This window comes from Hoplias malabaricus, chromosome 1 (assembly GCF_029633855.1).
Source record: "Hoplias malabaricus isolate fHopMal1 chromosome 1, fHopMal1.hap1, whole genome shotgun sequence".
Classification (NCBI taxonomy): domain Eukaryota; kingdom Metazoa; phylum Chordata; class Actinopteri; order Characiformes; family Erythrinidae; genus Hoplias; species Hoplias malabaricus.
In genome coordinates, this window is record NC_089800.1 from 6,129,275 (window position 1) to 6,150,650 (window position 21,376).

General features: G+C 40.7%; 1 protein-coding gene across 4 annotated transcripts; it reads right to left on the reverse strand.

The window, feature by feature from the left end:
- Positions 1–346: 346 nt before the first annotated feature.
- Positions 347–20,324, reverse strand: nr2f5 (nuclear receptor subfamily 2, group F, member 5). Of its 4 annotated transcripts, XM_066645003.1 has the most exons (5): positions 19,266–20,324; positions 13,538–13,576; positions 6,863–7,143; positions 5,796–6,042; positions 347–2,725 (listed from the first exon to the last, which is right to left on the reverse strand). In XM_066645003.1, the coding sequence occupies exons 1-5, from the start codon at positions 19,627–19,629 to the stop codon at positions 2,409–2,411; spliced, it is 1,248 nt and encodes a 415-aa protein (XP_066501100.1). In that variant the 5' UTR covers positions 19,630–20,324; the 3' UTR covers positions 347–2,408. The 4 variants fall into 4 exon arrangements, with proteins under 4 accessions (XP_066501100.1, XP_066501101.1, XP_066501103.1 ...); XM_066645004.1 differs by lacking the exon at positions 13,538–13,576 and having other exon boundaries at positions 348–2,725; XM_066645006.1 differs by lacking the exons at positions 13,538–13,576; positions 19,266–20,324 and adding an exon at positions 7,859–7,901 and having other exon boundaries at positions 351–2,725.
- Positions 20,325–21,376: the final 1,052 nt, after the last annotated feature.

Below are 21,376 nucleotides of genomic sequence, written 5' to 3' on the forward strand. Positions count from 1 at the left end.
GCTGAAACACTCTTTATAACGTGACTTGTCAGAGTTTAAGTGCTGTGGGCTCCATATGTAAATCTGTGGATTTATGAAAAATGTAACAATGTAAAGGCAACATTTTTAAAAAAGGGAGGAAATATATTTTATAATTTGTATGTTGCTCTTCACCTTTACCTTGCCTTTAGCTTTAACTGAAAATAAAACCTAGACCTCTCAGTACAGAACATCAGTTGAATATAAATAGAATTTCCATAGCTATCAATTATATATATTTTATTTTTATATTTAATGCAAACTGAATGTATATAAAAACAGACCTTAATAACTCTGACCATAATGGTTTCCCCATAAAAAACCGATGGTAAATACACAGAAAGATGAGATCTTTTATATATATTTCAAAGACATGCTTGGCTCAGGTTACACTTCAGTACACCGCATAGACCCACACGATCTCCGCTATAGGCAACACATGTGTTTTATATTCACGAGGATGAAACATGTTGTGGGCAGGAGTGGCTAGGTCACTGTGTCAGCTGGCGACTGACAGCTTTGAAATGAAGGCATAAGTCATCTTCATATGAGCTGCTCTATAGCCACAGCGTGGGAGGGGCCAGGAGACAAGGCCACGCTGAGGGGACAGTGGGGGGAAGGACAGGAACTCTGAGACAAACATCTCTGCAATTGGGGTCTGCCATTACAATGGGCAGCATGAAGCTTAATAAATTCTCAGTATTCTGAACGCTTGGGGTAAAAACCTTCATACAAATAAAAGTCTAATAACCCCATCCACATTAATCTGAACTTTTAAATTCATCAAAAATAATGCACATTTTTGAATGAATATGATCAGTTTTTAAGCTAGCTGAGCGTTCTCTCTCTGTGGCTATGTTTACATGCGATGATTTTCACCAATCCAGTCAGATACGTTAATTCCAGCTGTAGATCATGACTGAGCAGTTATGCACACATTCTAATTGAAAGTCTAAATCAGGTCCAACGCTACAGCCATGCATAGAGCTAATCTAGTGTAACTGTACCCTAATAAGAAGCACACCAATCCAGTCAAAGTGTGAGGCATACCTTAGTTTTTAGTCAAAGCACTTTTTTTTAAATAATCTAAAATGATCTCCAGCTCTGGAAAATGAATTGTAGATTTTACTTTTTGACTATTTTTCGGTCATTTAAAAAAAATTGAAGTCTGATGCAAATGCACAGAACATGCCGTTTGTAACTGGGAATGTAACACGTCAATTAAAGTATTTCGAGTTTCAAGGCACTGACTGAAGATTACCAAGCAGCGGTGACAAGACGACAGAAAAGGTTATGTTTTTGCTTTTATTCCATGGATTCCTTTTTTTTCCAAACCTAAAATACAGAAGAAAAACCTCTTATAGAAATATTCTGTGAACTAATACAACAGGTCCTGCTTTCCAAGGCCCCTATGGCTTATAGACCCAAACGTTGCCTTTGAAAAGCTGTAGTGCCAAGTTAAAAACAGTGACAACTGGATTTTCGACAGATAGTCAAACGAACTGCCAGGAGGATAACAAAATACTTGAGATATATCTATTGCTACATACAGCAAAGGCGTCTTGGCCACAGGAGCCGACTATACATTTCGCTGAGGTTCTGATACATCTTTCAGTGTTTTCCCTTGATAAAAGGAACAAGAGCTTGAAAATGTACAGTAAGCACTACAGACAGACCTTACATGGCGACTACAGTGTGTCTATCTAGCTGTGCTGAATTTTTGGTGGTAGCTGAAAAGAGCATAGAGAGAGTGGGGTCCCCGGCTGGTTTCAAATTTCAAGTGCCTCTTTCACATCTTTAAACTCCTTCAGAGATTTAAAACACAAGTGTCAATGCTGAGACAAACCAAAACTTGTGGCTGAAGCAGGGAAAAGGTTCCACAGTTCGTAGGCCGCCTCTGCTTTGGCAATGGCTTGCTTTCAGCATTTTCAGAGTCTCGTGGACCTCTCTTTGTCAACCTCTATCCAACCTCCTCTTGAATTCAGCTGCAGTTTGTGCCCACACTTTCTTTTCCAACTTCCTTGCAGTCTTCAAGCCCCCACCCCAGTACAGACAATAGCTAACGTCAAACAAAACAAAACAAAAAAAAAAAAAATAAGCAACACATTTTGGCATTGGCTTTAATGGCTTCGGGTTTGTTTGAAAATCAGGAACGGACTCAGCCCTTTTAAGTCAGTACTATGGTAGAGTCCTCAAGTCACGGAGATCGTAAACATCGCTTTAGAAAGGTGGTGACGGCTGTGAAAGGCCGGTCTAAGTGAGTTCCGGCGAGTTCCATACCTAGACGGCTGGAGGGTCAGAAAAGCAAGTGGTGCTGATTGGGTACTGAAGAGGGCATGACCAATGAACAGAGTTTAAGTAGTGGACATGACCCCACAGAGGAGGCGAGATCAGGGTCCGTTCTCGTTGTAGTGGAGGGAGATTGGACGGTCCCTCTGGACGGGCATGTAGGGCCAGTTGTAGCTGGAGCCGGACAGCAGCATGTCCCTCAGGAGAGTCTCGATGGGGGTCTTGCCCACCAGACGCACGAAGAAGAGCTGCTCGATGACTGGCGAGGAGACGATGCGCAGAGAAGGCAGACGCAGCAGCAGCCGGCCAAAGCGGTTGGGCTGGTTGGGGTACTGATTCCGGACGTACTCTTCCAGGGCACATTGAGATTTCTCCTGGATGCTTTCCACGTGGGCCACATCTGACAGGCCCATGGCATCTAGAAGAAGCAGAGAGATTTTTTTTTGGTCACATCATGAATTTGAACAAAAAATACCAACGGGAAACGGCATCATTACCAAAACAATATAAATTGAAAGTATAATATATTACAATATAAAATATATTGGGCATACCTAGTGGGTATGAGTACTTTATGCACCCTAATTTAGTAATGGGCCATCTACAAAATGGTTAATGAACTGTTATCTGATCTATTAATGACACTTTTCCACTGCATGCTACCTACTCTACTCGACTAGTCTCAGGTTTTTTGCTTTGGCTCAAAGCGAGCCGAGTCGTGTTTAAACAGTGATGTGTAAATCATGCAGAACGCATTAAGAGAGTTGTCACTCTACGCCACCAATGCAGGCGTCCAGCCCATACTCTCCATCTGTAAAATCTCCAGCAGAGATCACTTTTTTTTTTTGTCCGATCAACAATAGCAGCTACTGGATCTTTTGCTGAAGAAATCTCCTGAGCTGTGTTCAGTCCCAAACAACAACACCACAAAAATACACCGAGTAAACACAGCTGTTATGGATTCCAAAGCCTGCTGTAGTTTCCAAGCTACATTTTGGGGGAGCTGTTGTAATGGAAAAAGGACCAGGTACCAGAAAGCCAGAATAAAGCAGAGTAAAGTTGAGTAGAGTAGGTACCATGCAGTGGAAAATCATCATGAGAGCAAGTACTAGGCCGTTTCATGACAGCGTACAACTCAATCTGAACATCCCTAATTAAAATTCAATGCCGCTCACGATGGAGACAAGCCAATTGAATCTGACCAAGAGGAGGGATAGATTTCTATGCAGTTCAAAAAAATTAAAGTTAATTTCATTAGAAGCACTCGTCTTTTGGATGAGTGCCATTTGCCTTTTATAATTTCTTCAGATTTGGCTGAGCCCTAAAAAAACACTGGATAAGCATTCAAAAAATTGTCTTGAGATTTCACCCTGTGTCCTCCTTCCTCGTTATCTGTTGGTTTACGTGTTAATAGCCCAGGAATAAAGTGACCATGCTGAGTGTGTTTGTAGGAACAAAAGATAAATTGCTTCATGTTTGTGAGGATACAACTGCCCCATCTGTCCCTGTCACATTAGTGCCGATGAAGACATCTTTGGTTACTGTACCCGGGAATTCTCAAGCCCAGACACCAGCTATTTCAGCTCCTCCCTGTTCCAACTTATAAAGGCCAAGAAAAAGTCAGTGGTACCAAGAGCCGAGAGCCCTTGACCCAGATCCGATCCATGGTCTTGGGAATAATTTCAATGCTTGCAAGCTGCAAGCTTTCCCTGTTAGGGGCAGCAGGCACTCTCTCATCCTTTGTGTCTCACAGTAAGAGCACGCGTGGGGCAGCCCCCAAGGCCAAGCGTCCATGGACCGGGTGCGGGTTGCTGACATTGGACGCCCGTTGGACAATTGAGGGGAGCGATGGGGTTGGGGTGCAGAGCTCTGTGCGCTGGTCTCAGCTGGCGGTGGGGGGTTGGGGACTGTGGCCAGGATTTGCAGGACGGATCACGCCCTGGGCTACAGGGGTTATGTAGGTCAGGGCAGGGGATGGGGCGAATCCCTCTTGCTGTAACTCAGCATGCATAATTCAGGCATGTTGGTGGGAGTAAAGGGGAGGGAGGGGAAGAAGGGTCTGCCTGGCTGGTTTCAATAATAGATGGAAGAACAGAGAAAAGAGGGATGGAAAAAATGAGTGGGTTCAGGCAGCCGTTCGGAAGAGTGCAGGTCCGAGCATGGGGCTAGGGAAGTCTGACAGGAGCCAGGAGTTGGAGAGGGAGAAGGAGAAGAATTGTTGGAAAGAAAATGTTCAGTGGTTGTGTGTTTGGCATTTGCGCACACGCAGACTGCCACTAGTGGCTTGTCTCTAGCCAAAAGTGGCAACGTACGGGCAACATTAACTGGGGATGTGTGAATAAAAGTATAGAGTTTTGCTGGACTTCAAGCAACGATGGAAGCTAGGAATGTCACAATAGCCGTTTATTGTTGATGACATTGTCCCAGAAATAATAGCATTGACAAAATTGTTGCTTTAAATCCATTTTATGCCACTGAGGTAATGTTGTGAACAAATAAGTTTGAAAGCATCTTATTCTGTGTAACGTATTACTGTAATTCCAAATTCAAATATTCTCCTACATTTGTCATTTTATGGTTATTGTGGCATAGCATTAAATATTTTCATTTTAACAAAAATAAATTAAACAAAGTAGTTTGAAAGGTGATTTGATCTGTTTGAGAGAAAATGTATCCAAATGTGAGTTTTTGATTTGAACAATTTAAAAAAAAAAAAAGGGTGATTTTGATGTTAGCGTTTGAAAAATATACGTAGTGTTTAAATTCAAAATGACAGTTGTCATTTATAATACTAGCCAAGATTTACCATAAAAATAGGCAATAAAACAGGAGAATGTTTACATTACAGAAACTTATTTCTATATTTAATAATAGAAGAGAACCCATATAAAATATTCTTCTCCAGAAAAAAAAAAAAAGAAAATTGGACATTGAACAGACATTGGAATTGAAATATCCTCAATAAATAAAACAAGTCAATGTTTTTAAACAAATACTCATTAGAATATCGACAGCCTGACATTATGTAAACAAACATGCAAATTAGCACCGTGGGCAATACTAAAGCAGCAAAAATTATAAAGGAAATGTCTATGTATTGTACGCTAAATCACTAACGTAATTGTGACAGTGTAGTTGTGTTCTCCAACCACTGAAAAATAAATGTTACTCAATTTTTGGATTTGACCAGTGCTGGACACGCGAGTGTAAGATTTATGAACACGTAATGAACCTGATTCAAATCATTTCATCTCATTTGCTTAGTCCATTTAGGAAAATGTATAAATTAATTTGTGTATGTAATTCAAGATTCAGAAGTTGCAAACACAGTTAGCGGTGACAGTGTGTGACTAAGACACCCCTTAAATAAGGGATTTAGGGATGCGGCTTACATTCCATTATTTTTAGCCACATTTGTCTCAGAGCTTCTAGAAAAAAATTATAGAAGCAAACATTAGATTAACATAAGTCTGTGACCTGCTTCGTACCTGAAGTGAAGAGCACAATGGATTTGAGGCAGGAGTACTCGGCCGTGTCCACCTGCAGGGCCTTCAGCTTCTCCACCTGCTCCTGGAAAACGCGGATGTGGTCCATGAAGGCCACCACGCGCTCTGCGGACATGGGGGAGGCGTGAAGGCCAGCGGCAGCCAGGAGGGGCGCTACATGCAGTGGCATGGAACACTGCGCTGCGTTCAACACAAACAGCTCACTCCACGACATGCGCAACAGCGCCACCTATGAGCACAGGACACAGTGATGAGAAGACTTAGTCAGTGACAATGAGCTGGAGTATACAATCTAAAGAAACTGTTTCTACTGGCATTAAAAGTATACTAAACAAAGTGTTATCAAATTTTAAACTGTTCTGTTTAAATGGTTCATTTTCCACTACCATAGCGCCCCCCCATATGTACTCTAATCACACAAAACCCCATCTTGGGAACAGTAGGCTTTGGAAACCACAACAATAGCTGAGGTAATGTTAAGTCATTTATTTACCTATTGTTGTATTTTGTGACTGAACACAGCCCCGCCATTATTTGAGACCGATCAGTAAACCTTTTCCTTTACTTGTTAGTGTCTGGCTCTTACTGGGTTCCTTCATCACCCAGTCCAAATCCAAAAGACAATGGTGTATTTTTACAAGCTGTTGTTGTGAGTCAGATAACAATGACATGCTAGGTTTACACGCCACGTTTTAGTCCCTACTCAACTCACTACGAGAGAGCAGATAAAGAAAGCACCTAGATTCAGATGCTAGGTACCACTTTTGCCTAATGGAAAAGCAAAAAATTTGAGGACAGCCTAGTCAAGTAGAGAAGGTACCATGTAGTGGTAAAGCACCATGGTGTCTAAAGCAAAACAATGGTCCCAAATTTAAAAACAAACTGTTTTTAATGTCTGGGTTTGAAGACATCTGGTGCGAAGTGTTGTGTCTGACCACAAACACTTGGTCAGCATGGGATTGACCATCTATGATTTGTCAAAACTAAAATGTTCAATGCCATGGTAAATAGCAGTACTACTACAGCCACTACAAGTCTGGTGGTTTTACCTGATCCATGAGTTGCAGGTCAGGAAAGAAGGGGATATTCTTGGCCCACTCCACAGCACTGAAGAGCAGACGAGCTGCCAGTTCACAGATGTTCTCGATGCCCATGAGGTTGTTGGACTGCATGCACTGGGCTCCATAACGGGACGTGGGGTAGGGCTCGGCTCTCAGCAGCAGGGATATAAACCCAGACAGATACGGCTGGCCATTGTACGGGTCATTGCCATTGGTCAGGTACTGGCCTGGACTGGACTGTGAGCTCGACATGCGGCCTCGCTGGACAGCTGCAGGGCAAAGAACAACAACAACAAATATAGTGACAGTGAGACTAGTGTCCTCAATTGATTTTACAAACAGGGTGCAACCCAACATTCAATTATAATACATGAAAACCTCATATTGCTGTTTTCCAACAAAACAACTATGGTTCTTGAACTGGTTCCATTCAAGACTCTCGGATCCTTGGTGCTGTCCAGTGAAACAGCCCTTGGTTCCACCAGTTTTGATGGGAAACAAATGTGGTCAGGATACCAAGATTCATACTGCTGAGCTTGTATAGATTGAAAAAAATCATTGTCATATTGAGCACAGCCCCAGAAATCAAAGATAAAAGAGCATTTCCTTGTTTTTATTTCCTATCATTTTCCTGTATTCTTTCCGCATCAGAAATCTGATGACAGGTTATTTTCCCCTACTTTAAATGTGTGTGTGTGTGTGTAATGTGATAGAATACCCAGGGAGGGGTTAAAGCCAAGGAACCCTGAGTGAGCTACTAGTGGAATAGTTCGTTCCACTAAAAAAACAAAAAGGAACTTCCCAAATTAAAGGAGGAAAAGACAAATAAAAAGGTGAAGAGACCAAACCAAAAGATTTGAGAAAAGAAGAAACACAATAAGTTTAAAAATCCTTTTTTTGTAAATAAAAGAGATAAACAAAGAACAAAAGACTCAAGAAGATTTAACAGGAGAGAGACCCAGGAGAACACTCTAGGGACTTTACCAAAATTACCAGCTAGTGCTTGTGTGGTACTCTCAAAAAGAGAAACCCAAGACTGAGCACTGAGGTGTGTGTTGGCTTTCCTTAAGTAGGAGAGAAACAGGTGCTGCTGATTTCTCTTAATTAAGGTGTGTTGGCTCCATGTCTCCCTCTGCTGGCTGGGGTTGGCCTAGTGGGCAACTGGGCCCCTGTCTGAACCCTGACAGTGTGTGTCTTGTTTCACTGGATTGTTCCCTAGAACACCAACGTGCAAAATACAACACACTGCAAATGACACTGTCTAGCTCTGTTTGAGGCTCTGTGCTCTGAGCTCCACGTGCCCATGGACGCCATCAAGGTTCACACTGAAGAACCCAATATTGTTTAGTTCCAGCTGGTTCTGGAAACGATTTACGCTGGTGAAGGCATGCCAAAGGGTTGCAAATTAGGTCGCCGATGGGAATTAAACCGGTTCCACATTGGTGAAAAAGGACACACAATCTAAGTTATGGTAAACATCTGAAGCATGTTGTATCCTGCCAAACAAAAATTTGACTACATCACTTTTCAAAACCACCTCACTCTGTGGTAAAGTGATGACACTGACCCCTTGCTGAGTGTGTGCAGTATCTGTGGAGTCCATCCAAAAGATTGAACCCCCCTTTGCTCTCCATCAATGAGTAATGAGCGAGTCAAGCCTGCTAAAGCGGAATGGTTTTTCGCACCTCCCCTCGACAAATGGCTCAGCCAGAGGCCAAGGGCCAAACAGAGGCCAGTTCTGCCGCCATGCCACTCAAAGGCCATTTGGAAAACACCTGTTCAGCCGTCCCCCTGTCCGGCTAATAACTCCATCTACTGTTACATGCTACGACCATGGTCAGGAAAGAACAGAAAGAGAGAGAGAGGTGTCTGAGATGGAAAATGTTTTAAACCCCAGCGTCTCCTGCTCTCACAATAGAACAGCTGTGCCACTCAAAGACTTTGAGGTATGACTGGAGTCATGACCTTCTTCTTAATCAAAGTAGAGACTGTCCTCAGTCATCGGTAGAAGCAGACACCATACCATAGGGCTGCACATGATATTGTTTGTTAAATTGATCGTTTCATACCGGCATTTCCAGATCATAATCACCATTGTGCAGTTATAACAGATGGCATCGTATTACAGGTTATCCCCCAATGTCAACGGCTCTGTGTTCTGGATCATTGTCAGGTTTGTGTCCATCAGTGTTCTCACACTACAATACCCAGCATGCATTACTCAAATGCACTATACAACATGCCTGCCTAAAAATATCCCCCCTACTGTACTTACAGTATTTCAAAAGTAGGCAGATGTAATATAATTACTATATAGCAACATGCTGCACAATACCCAGTGCCAAGCATAGAACAGAGGGGTATAAATCCCTCCAAGTTTGGGCTGCAGCGCGGTGGAAGTGTGTTCTCTGAAGTGAAGGATGACTTGGAGTGGTGTTTATGACCCATAACTGTACATCCACCCTTAGTACATGACCTCTAATTCTCTTGAGGCTGAATCCAATCCAGTCCTCACAGAAATGTTCTGACATTTCATCTAAAGCCTTCCCAGAAGAGTACTAATACCCTTCGTTTCAGAAGGAAGGAATGTTGGACGAGCATGTGTCCACAAGCTTTTGGTGATATAGTGTATCATATTTGTTTGAAGAAGGCTCTTAAAACTTCCTGCAAAGGGACAGCAGGACTTTATGACCCTTGACTCTGCGAGAAGGTGGGAGTGGTGTGTGAGGAAGGTTGGGGAGATGAAGAGAGAGGACTGAGTGAAAGGAAACATAACAGTAAAAAAAAAAAGGAAAGAAGAGAAAGGAAAAGAAAACCTGGCCAGGTGCCAGAGTGTGCTGTGGGTGGTTAGTTCCAGCAGGGGATGAAGTGTCCGAGCATGACTGTTCACTAGGAGTGTAAATCTCTGACCTCCCAATTCAGTTCTTTGAGAACCAGTGTATCATAAAATCTCCATTTGATTCGATTACTTTGGGACAATTCAGAAGTATTTATATACATACAGTGGCTACATAAAGGTGACTGGAGATGTACACAGCAGTGGAATATAGATACAATCATTTAAATGTATGGCGTTTGGCAGACATGTTTACCTAGAGCTGTGTGTTGCAAAAAAATGCAAATGAGTGTTAGGAGTCTTGCCCAAGGACTCCTACTGGTAGTATGTTGTTTGTGTACAAGCTGAGATTCAAACGCTAGTGTGCTTGTGTGGAGGGTCTGTTACCCGCTACATCAACCAATCCTTAACCATCGTAGAACAGCCAAAGATTAGTGTATCATTATAAACACGTATAATATTCCAAAATCAATACAGCTATCAAACCATTTGAATGATATTTATCATTACTGTCATAAATTATGATAAATTACACTGACATAAAATCATATAAACGTCTATAAAACTTTATTCGAACAATGCTTGTTGGAATGGGACTTTATAGATGTTTATGTTGGCTTTTGTTAGCTGTAACGTTAGCTGTAATGTAGCCTTGACAATATCCAAGTTTAAAACATTTGTTAGGCCCTTCCAAAAATATGAGTTCAAACAAAGAAGTATTTAGAAACCTTTTATTTTTGATAGTTATTCACTCTATTAGAACTGGACACATTAGATAGTTTGTCCTGACCTTACCCCACTGTTCTGCTCAGTCAGAGACACACGCAAATGCTCGGGGGGCAGGGGGGGTTACAACATAGCAGATGATTCACTGAAGTGTTTATTTTATCAATAGCTGTCCGTCCTTTTCTGAGTGACCTACAGCCGGACAGATTCCTGTAACAATGATGTCATCTCTTCTAACAAATTCCCCTTTAAACAAATTCCCCTGTGCCAATCTTTGACCAAAGATCAGTGAGTCACGGTCAGAACGGCTGCGCTCAAGAGAACAGACACCTGATCCAGGTCACTGTACTCCACTTAATATCCACAGCTTTAGATTACAGGCTAGATATGATGAAAGGGACTTGCGTAGCACACAGAGGACCCTGGGAACGCAGTGAAAACTACAAGTTATGTAATGAGCATGTAAGTGCTACATATATAGCTTTCATAACTTACTCGGTTAGTAATCATTTCACAAGTGAGTCCAATGGAAATGTGGGCCCAAGTGCAGTTTCTTAAATTTTTAACAGGTTTACATGACCTGAGTACAATCATTATCACAGATAAAGGCTAGTCTTGGACCAAACTGACGTGTCAAAGGTGAAGCACCATAATCTGGGTCTTAGAAACGAGCTCTGTGTTCAGAAACCAGGGCTGATTCTTGTTACTCAAAAAAAGAGGGAAAGGAATACCATCAAAATTCCACTTAAACATAGGCTGCAAATTGTTTTATTTATATTCACTTTACCTCTTATATTCCATAAATACAACTTTCTGCTTGTGGTTCGTGCATCGTTTAAGACCACCTTGTTCTTTAGAAGCAGACCTAAGCTACAGCAATTAAAACAAAAGTTCTTAATCATTCTGAAAGAGGTTGCCATCTGCATCTGACGCTAAAACGCTCACTGGAAAGAATCTCAGCGAACAGGACTGAGGACCACTGTCTCAGATCTATTAAACAAGGGCTAATGGTAGTGGAAATGGGCCCTTTGAGACAAAATCCATCTTTGCTTTCTCTCTGCAGTACAGTGAGACTCTGTGTGTGAGCAGACTCTGGCACAAGCCTCCACACATCCCGTAATAGCAACAGCACTCTTATGAAGCGCTGATGAATTAATAAGAGAATATGCTAAACGTGTGGCAGAGAGCTAGGGGAAGTGTCTTGCTGTAGGTCAAGTGTCTCAGCAGCTGGACTTCCCCCTTTCTGTCTGTCTCTCTCTCTCTCTCTCTCTCTCTCTCTCTCTCTTTCTCAAATTCTTTTATCCCTCCAAACTAGCAGATCAACATTGTTATTCACGCATGCAAGGATACAAAGAATAATATCAGAAACATGCGCACTTCTCCTGAGTGAAGGTACAGTTCTGCATGTCAAAAGTATCAAAACAATCATTCAGTCATCAACAAAACCCAAAAAGCCTTGAGGGTTAACAGTATTGAACACAACATTAATTAGCTTCTCCTTAAAAAAAGATATAACACATCACTAATGACTAATAGTTTAAAACTAGGGCTGGATGATATTTCCAAAAATTTATATCATATTTCTTAAGTTCTGACAATACCATATGATACTGATATCGATATGAACAGTATAGAAGCCATGGAAAAACTACCAATAACTAGTAGGAAAAATGACATCACTGTCAAAAATAAACCTCTTGACTTTGCAAATGTCAAGTTTTTTTTTATATAACTTTAAAATTAAGTGCAATGGACTGGGCAGCACCCTGTAATAAACGTCAGTGAAAGGTGCTGTAAATAACGTGTACTGAAATATTGAACATGTATAAAAATCATAGAATTGTTATTGAAACTCTTTATATTGCGATAATATATAAATATATTGTTATTGAACTATTGACCCAAGAGTCTCATCCAAAAATCAGCCAGGGGCTGAAACACTCTTTATAACGTCAGACTTCGTCATCTACAATGCATCAGACTTCAAAGAACGTCTAGGTTTAGCGAAGCAGAAAGCAGGTGTATGTTCGATGAAAGGGCTAGGGAGCAAGTGTGAGCTTTAGCCGTTCTTGCTAGCTGTTCTGCAGCAGTTCTCCAGGCCTGGAGATGATGTAACGTTACTTAAACAGAACCTTAGAGGCTTGTGATAAACTGCACATCAGGGCAAAACAAGAAGGCCTCCAGCTTTGTTTGAGGGCAGTTATCAGTGCAGGTGCATTAGCAGAGTTAGCAGGTTAGGCAACAACCGCACAAATAGTGTGGTGATATTTACCCAAACCCTGTGGAGAGCTGTCACATTTGGACTTTGCCTTTAAACCTGTCTATTATTAATGTTTACTTTCCATTGACCTATATTTCACCCTGTGTGTGTGTGTGTGTGTGAATGTGTGTATTAAATGTCGTAGGAGGGATGATGCCTGTGTGTGTATATATATATATATATATAGTGTGTGTGTGTTTTGTAATTTCAGCAGCAGCAGGCAATGTGTATATGCACCGTTAGCCCGCTTTAGCGCTAACGCCGGCTTGTTCAGATGATGTCCTACAGGGATCTGAAATTTTCACACCCCCGCCATAGCAATGAATTCACCTCAACACACACAAGCTTTTTTTAGAGAGAGAGAGAGAGAGAGAGAGAGTGTGTCCAATGCTAATCATTGCAGCATTTCCACAAACTTCCATTGCTGTACCATGACATTTGATTTGCTTTTCTTAACTTAAAATGCCGAATAACATATAACAACAACTTCACATGATTTAAAGAGAATTTCACACCATTTAAACACTTCGATATAAACTAAAGTATTCAGAGTGGTTTAATACCGAATGTTTCATTTCTAAGTAAAAGAGAATCCTATGTTCAGAATATAAAATTTAGCCCTATTAGCAGTGTAAAGCTAACATGGCCCCCGTGTTTCTACACTCCTTGTCCATTTTATCTGCTCCATTTAGTATTTTTAACTTTGTACTTCTACAACTTCTTCAAACTCCAGCAGCACTGCTGCAATCCATCCACTCGTACCAGCGCAACACACTCTAACACACCACCAACTTGTTAGTGTCACTGCAGCACTGAGAATGATCCACCACCCAAACCGTACCTGCTCTGTGGTGGTCCTGTTGGGGGGGGGTCCTGACTACTGAAAAACACAATGGAAGAGGGACAACAAGGAATGAATGTGCAGACCAACATATGGACTATAGTTTGTAAATGTAGAACTAAAATGTGCACATTATATATGTATATATATCAATTGAGAGAGAGAGAGAGATCAGCCATGACATCACAATGACTGCCTTGTTTCAATTCTTATCCTCCTTTCTTTCTATTCTTATTCTCCTGTAGGTGCACTTTGTAGTTCTACATTTACAAGGCAGTCATTTACCAGGCAGTCTTTTTGATGTTTTATATATAACATCAAAACGACTGCCTTGTTTGTGTTAATTGTCCTATTAATTTAATAAAGGTCTCTGAGTGCACAGGAAACATTCCTGCTGGTGTGGATCTGCTGCAGTTAGCCGGTCACACTCGCTCTTTTTCTCTCTCTGTTTCTCTGTCACAGGAGACCTTTTGTCAGCCTGGAATGTCAGTCATGTAGAGAGGAGCCTGAGGTGCTAAAACAGGTAGAGCAATCAAGAGAAAGAGAGAGAGAGAGACAGAGAGAGAGAAACAGAAAGAGAGAAGGATACAGAAGGAGACGGCACACAGTTGTGGTTTGGTGGTTTGCCGAAGGGGGAAAAAAAGCTCCCAGAGTGCAGCCCTTTGACCCATTTTCAACAGCAGTCTCATCTTGGGTCTCATTCAGCTGTTAAAAAAAAACCTCACTGTCGAAATACTTGAGAATCAAGAGAAAAAATAAGTTTGGTTTGGTTTTATTTGTAGTGCTTTTAAACGGATTTATAGATATCAAGGTCCTTGCCCCAGGTGAGAGACGCTGAGGGCAACAGAGGCAGGAAACCTCTATCAGAACCTGAGTAAGAACCACTGAGAGGAACAAAGGACCCATACTCCTCTTGGTGAGACCAGAACACAGCAATAACACAGTAAGAGCATTATGGATTTACCTTGAGTGCACAATAGTGAATTTAGAGCAAAACAACATAGTGAAGTCTGTCATTGGACAGAAATGTATAGTAGACCACCGAAATTGGCGACTACGGTTAGAAGCGTGAAAATATTTAGATAAACGAGAACAAGAATAAAGTCCATGAAACCAATAACTACTATTGGATCATAACAGAGTGAAGATAAAAATACAGTCCAAGTAAGTACTCTGGGACTGAAGGTCTTTAGGAAAGCACAAAGGAGTCCGCTTCATGATTCAGCCTCATTCATCGGCAAAACACATGTGATGCGTCAGTAGGAGTTGAGAGTGGGATTTCAGAACACTTCAGATTACAAAGAGCTCAGTGAATTCACGCTCTTCAGAAGCGGTCATAAGCCACGCAGCGATTCAGACTTGTTTGTCTCCTTGCCAAACAAGTGCTGCCTTTTTCATGGCTATAAATCACTGTCTGTTAATCAGTGTCAACACCTACGAAATCTTTCATCTTTTACTCTGGAAAGCAGCATCACAAAGTTTCTATCAACTTTTCTTTGCTTTAGAAGAGGTGGACAGTAACTCATTCAAGTCAAGAACAAATGATTTAGTGCATGCTTTAAGAAGCTCTATCGATGGATAAACTACGGTGCTATTTGTGCTTTAAAATTGTATTCGCCTTTTTCTTGTAGATTATATGTTAGAAAAACATGAGTTCAGATTAGTCTCAGTTTTCCACTGAGTGTGAACAGAACATATGCAACTGATTTTGTGTAATTTGTAATTTTAGAATGACATCAAGAACAAAAACTGGTACCTCCACAAGTGTAACTTTCTAGAAGATGGAAAAATATTCTTGGTTGTGGAAGTTGGTTGGTAATGGAAGTTGATAAATCAAGAGTTTTTTCACGTTCTGTTTGTTTACATGTCATGACATTTTCCCACCAAAATATGTCACCAAAAAATAAAAATACAAGGTCTTGTTCGGAGAGTGAATATATGTTTCAAACAATTTACATTGTTTTATCTTTTCATTGGTAATTCATGGGTTAATACTATTTCTGCAAAAACGAATGCATTTCCAAAGTGAAGCGTCATCGATAAGAGACAAATGCCACGTAGACCATATCACTAGAAGATGATAGAAAACAGAGTTTTATGACTAATAAATGCTATATAAAGTATATTCCTATACCATAGTTGTTGGGTACCTATACCAAACTGTACGGGCTTTTGTTTTCAGCATTTGGAGGCACACACCGACATTGAGTGAGAATTCAATAAAAGACAGGCAGAGAGAAGTGGGCAAGAAGGGCTTGGAAAGAACTACTTAGAGTAGTTGGGAACATTTAGGAAGATTATAACATTTTGAAACTAATCTGTACTATAACCCTCATATAATATCTGATATCACATTGAGGATGGTGGAGTTTGACAAAATTTGGACTTCCAGTCACAGTGATGGTTAGTTTACTTGGCACAAGCCTCAGTCTCTACATAAATGTTACAACAGCGTAATGACCTGCAGAGCAAAACACCTAGAAGTGCACGAAAGCGCATCACACAACACGAGGCACTTGTCTATGCGTTTCTTGTCAGGCAAGCATGCTGCATAATTCAGAGGAAGCATAACTAATGTATGAACTCAAAGATGGAAAGAGAGGGATATGGTGTATATATATGTGTGTGTGTGTGGGTCTCTATCGGTGAGTCCTATGTTAACTGTAACACAAGACATCATTAGGATATTAGGGAAGAATAATAACTCATGTAGAACAACACTGATTTCCTGGACAATGCAGGTTGGGACTAACGTTCAGCATAAAGACCAAATATTTATGTGATTAACACATTTCTGACATATTTTCAAGACTAAAATAAATAAATATATAAAATGAATGTGTGATGCTAAAGTACAGTAATGTGTCATGAAATAAGCAGGCTATTATAATGAGCTAAGACTGGAGCCAAATGTCTGGGGGGGAAATCCATTCTGTATAAATTTGTACTGTTTATGAATTGATATGTTTTGATTTAAATGCATCTATGAAATATTACATGAGCAGAAAAGCAACAATTTAGAAACTGGATAAATATGGCTTTCTTGTGGTAATTTTATTATTTAAATGGCCTATATGTATCCACAAGAGATAGTAGTAAAGACGCATTCTGAGTCGTTTTTCTATTTATTTATTTTTTTTTTAACTCAGTTTGGTCATGTATTTGTCTCCTATGCATTTAGCACATCTTCTCAGGACATTGTCATATAAATATCTCTTGAGTATTACACACCTTAAGCTTTATTAAGCTTTAATTTTTATAACATTATGCCTAATATACACAACTGAATACAACACCTATGACCAAGTTTCCTTCACAGATTCCCTCACTGTGTCAGTGGTTAGCTATTTTGCTACAAAAACAACCCACAGAACCACAACCGTCAATGCTGTGGGAAAAAAAGAAAACAAAGCTGTGCCAAATGTGTCACAAATGGAGCAATCATATTTCCAACATGAATGTAAATATATAATGCTCTGTGAAACATTTCAGTCTAACCGAACAGTGTTTTAAGCTAATGTTAGCCGTGTTTTGATTGTATGTAATGGTTTGTTTTGGTTAAATGCAGCCAATGATTTCTGACTTATGAGAAAATGAACAGTGCTACTGAAAGATGAAATGCTACTCTTCTATTTCAGGGTTTCAAGAGCCAACCACTATCACTAATGAGAAAACAAAAAGGTTCCTCTTTGAAGGAAAAGCTAAAAACACTGAACTGAGAAACACTTGAGTTCAGGCAAATTCGAGACTTTAGGGTTCAGACTATGGTAATAATAATAATGCAGTAAAATGTACTGAGACGCTTTTTGGCAGTCAGAGAAGAATCAGGAGCCAAACACCATCATTAATGAGAAAACAAAAGGGTTCCTCATCCAAGAAAAACTTGAACTGAGAAAAACTTTAGTTAGCTACAGAACTGTAACTAGCTGAACACTTCTGAGCATGTTGCTCATTATTATATTGATGTTTGCAGCGATTCTGACAAGACAAAACACTTGCTAGCACTCTCTTATATGCTGTCATATGGGCTAAACTGCTGCCTGGTGTGGGTTGCAAGAATTGTTTTTATTTATTTATTATATTATTTTCCTGAGAAATACTAGTTTTTCGCCATTTAATTTCAGAGGTTGGTATTTAGCACCAGCTTCTATGCTAACTGCTAACACATGCTGTGAACACATTGTGAAATACACTGGAAAAGTTAGCATTGTTTTGACGGACTGAAATGTATATTAACTGATAGATTTGTGAATAAAATAGACTACATCAATACACTTTGATCAAAATTCAAAAAATTTACTTTGATAACTTGGTTGAGGTCAGGTCTGTATTTCATATTTACTGTGGATAAATGAGGCTTTCATTTATTCTACACTCATCTAACTGCCATTTATATATGTCCACAGAATATAAACATTAAAGAAGGTATATATAATTTGAAAAGAAAATAATTTGGAGGATGTAACAAACCGTTTTACATTGATTTGTGTCTGTGCTTCACAGAAGGAACCAATTATTTACTTGAGGAGAGGCATTTATAAACCCCAGGCTAAATGGTTCTATTAAGCTTCAAAACAGAACAGAATCCTAATACAGAACCCTATAAAATGTATAAAAATGTCAAACCAGTTACAGCTTTTTTTTCATTCGACGTGGCAAAAACCAATCATATGCTTCTTTGAGTTTTCACAGTTCTACAGCTTTGTGCAAAAGTTTGGACACAGCTGAAGGACAGTGTTTTGTTGATGTAGAAAACAATGTTAACGCACTACAGAACGAAATTGTATATATTTAAATTCTTAATTTCTGTGTGTTTTCTATTAGTTTCTATTCTGAACAAATAAACATGACAGCATAATATATTTTTAAACACTACATGTATTACAGATTTAGTCATCAGAGTGTGTGTGTTTGTATGTGGGCTTCTCTACACACTGGGAAAAATAAAAGAAATTTTTGTGCAGGGCTTCTTTAGTAACATTATTGGTCCCACAGAGAACCGGGAACTTTCAAAGAACCCAAGTTCTTCTGCTAATTGCTCATTTTAGGTCTCCTGCTAATGACCACCTTTCTCTGCAAGACGTAGAAACCTTTCCCCACCTTTGGCTTTGACTGTAAAATACTGTTATTGTGTTTTGACGTCAATTTAAGGACTACCTTAAAAATTTTGAAATTTGAAAATGGTTTGTTACCAAAAAGAAGCCTGTCTATTAAAGTAGAAGTGTGGGTAACCGTGCTACCTTAAATTTCGAGTGAGACATTAATTTAAAAATGATAGTACCATAACAGAACTCAAACCTATGTTGTTGTTTTTTTTAAAAAGTTCTGTTCCCTCAAAATGTTAAGGTAGCGCAGGGATACCGCTTCTACCGGCAGGACATAAATGACCGTTTTATTATGAGGAAACCTACCATTAGCCTTGCACTATTAAAAATAGAGGTGCTACAAAAGATACTTTGAGCGGTGCACTAGAAAAAACACCATTGTTCACGTTTAAAAAACGTATTTGTTAAAGAGGTGATTGTGACGTAAGAGTTCTTTATCCATTTAAAAGTTATTTGCCGAAAAGTAGTTCTTCTATGAGTTCAAAAACCCTCGTACCTATATTTTTAAGAGTGTGTATCACTTATCTAAAGTTCAAAAAACGCATGTTAACCGAGCTGAAAGTCAGGAGGCCATTATTGTTTACAGTGTAGCGTGCACCAGGAAAGCGCTTTCCGGGACTCACCCTCTCGCCTCATGCCGACCTTGAGGCACTTTTTCAGACGGCAGTACTGGCACTGGTTGCGGTGGTGCTGGTCTATGGGGCAGTCCCGGTTTCCGCGGCACGTGTAGCTGAGGTTGCGGCGCACGGAGCGCTTGAAGAAGCTCTTGCAGCCCTCGCAGGTGAACTGGCCGTAGTGTTTCCCGCTGGACTTGTCCCCGCACACCATGCAGTCTACGTTGGGGATCTTGTCCGCGGAGAGCGCGTCGTTGCCAGGCGTGGAGGCGGACGGCGTGCCGCTGCCCGGAGGCTCCGGAGCGCACAGTTGCAGCTGCGAGCCAGCGTCCGCAGAAATGTTCTCCTGCCACTGGCTTACTACCATTGCCATGCTATCCACGTACAGAGTCGCTCCTTTGGGTTTGTCGTGTGTGAGTTCAGGCTTAAACGGAGCAATCCGAGCTGATGTCCCGGGGCCAAAAGAAACACAGAGGCTTCTCCCCAAAGTGAGAAAGTAATGCGCGCTTCTTTACTTTCTTATTGCACCGGTTGCAACCCTTGCAACTTGTACGTTTCTATTTAAACGACTTCAGAAGTTTGCCGTATGCTGGCATCATGGCATGAATGCAACAAGAGCTCTGCAAGCGTTTCATCTATGTCTGCCTCTTTTTCCACGTGAAAATCCACCTTAATACACGCACACACTCAGATACACACTAGCGGCGCGCTCTGAGGCTTCACGTGCCTCTCACGAGCGCAACATAATACAAAAAGCGCAACAGAAGCACTAGTGTCAGTATAAAGACGACGAACCCGAAGCCTTCCGTATGGTATCTGTCAGCCAAACGCGTCAAAGTGACGTTAACTGCAAAATAAAGACCACCCAATAATAAGTACAGCACGCGATGCAAAGTACTCGCTACAGTAAGCAATGCATTGACTATTTAATTCACGCACACACTCTTTTCGTTATGTGCGAGACGAACGATTAAGAGGAAAAACCGTCAAGTCCTGAAAGAACTATCCGTTAAAAGCAGCGAGCGAAGATGTGTGCTCTCCCCGAGCCGCGCGCTTCTCCCCGCGGCTGTCACTCCGTCTCTCTCCCGCTTCGAGTTCACAATCCGGTGAAAGTGACACTAAACTGCCCCGGAGCCTCGAGGCCACGCCCACTGCGCTCCATATAAGGATATGCGCGCCCTATAACGACACGACCGCCCGCGATCAAAGCCGAGTATCACAAGTTTATTGGTCAATGGGCGGGGATCAAACAAGCAGCCGACCAATCAGAGAGCAGCCGCGAATGTCCTATTGAATAATAGGTGTTTTTTTTAAAAAAAAGAACATGAAATGAAATAACAGATCCCGTATCAGTTTTTTTTGTGATATTAATTATTAAATATACCACTGATAGAAGCGTATGAGGAAGCGTACATTTTAAATTAATTAAACTTAACGGTTTTTGATTTGTGAACTTTGAAGAAAACGTGTGTGTATATGTATATGTGACCAAAGAAACCAATTAGTTCAAGCTACAAGTTTTTAAACTATATTTCTCATAAGCTGAATAAGTTTAAAACAGGACCAGTGCTTATGTACTTGTTCTGACAGGGAGGACTTTATTTATCATGCTAATATTGGGCTCCTGAGGTTGTACCCACTGGTGTCGAATGGTTTGTTTGTGTAATGGAGGCTGTGATTTAGACCAAAAGGAGGTGACTAAGTTTTCACCCTGGGGGACATTATAGACCTTAACAGGGGTCCAGAGCTTCTGCTGTTGTTTTTTGTCAGTTTGCTGCTTCTCTCTGGAAGCAAACAAAAGGCTAGCCGCCTGCTAACACCCTTTAATGAAGATGGACATTATAAACACGCAGGTTTCAAGCTAATGGATGACAGGAGATTCCCCAAAATACACATAAGAAGGACTAGAGATGTTTATTGGAGGAGTTACCTGAGGAAATTAACTCATTAGTTATTAGCATGGTGTAAAACATTATATAAATTAGCCACAAGTGAGAATGTGGCTAGTACGATAAAAGTTTGTGCTAAGGCGATGTCACATGAGTATCAGTGTAGCTAGAAACTAGCTGTGTGCTTAAAAGACGGCCTAGATGCGATGATAGTCAATACTGAATCTAATT

Coding starts and splice junctions, on each gene's coding strand:
- nr2f5 (XM_066645003.1), bottom strand. CDS start 19,629: ATGGCAATGGTAGTAAGCCAGTGGCAGGAGAACATTTCTGCGGACGCT. Junction 7,144..13,537: donor ACAGGACCACCACAGAGCAG/GTACGGTTTGGG, acceptor TTTGCCCTGCAG/CTGTCCAGCGAGGCCGCATG. Junction 2,726..5,795: donor CATTGTGCTCTTCACTTCAG/GTACGAAGCAGG, acceptor TGCTTCTTCTAG/ATGCCATGGGCCTGTCAGAT.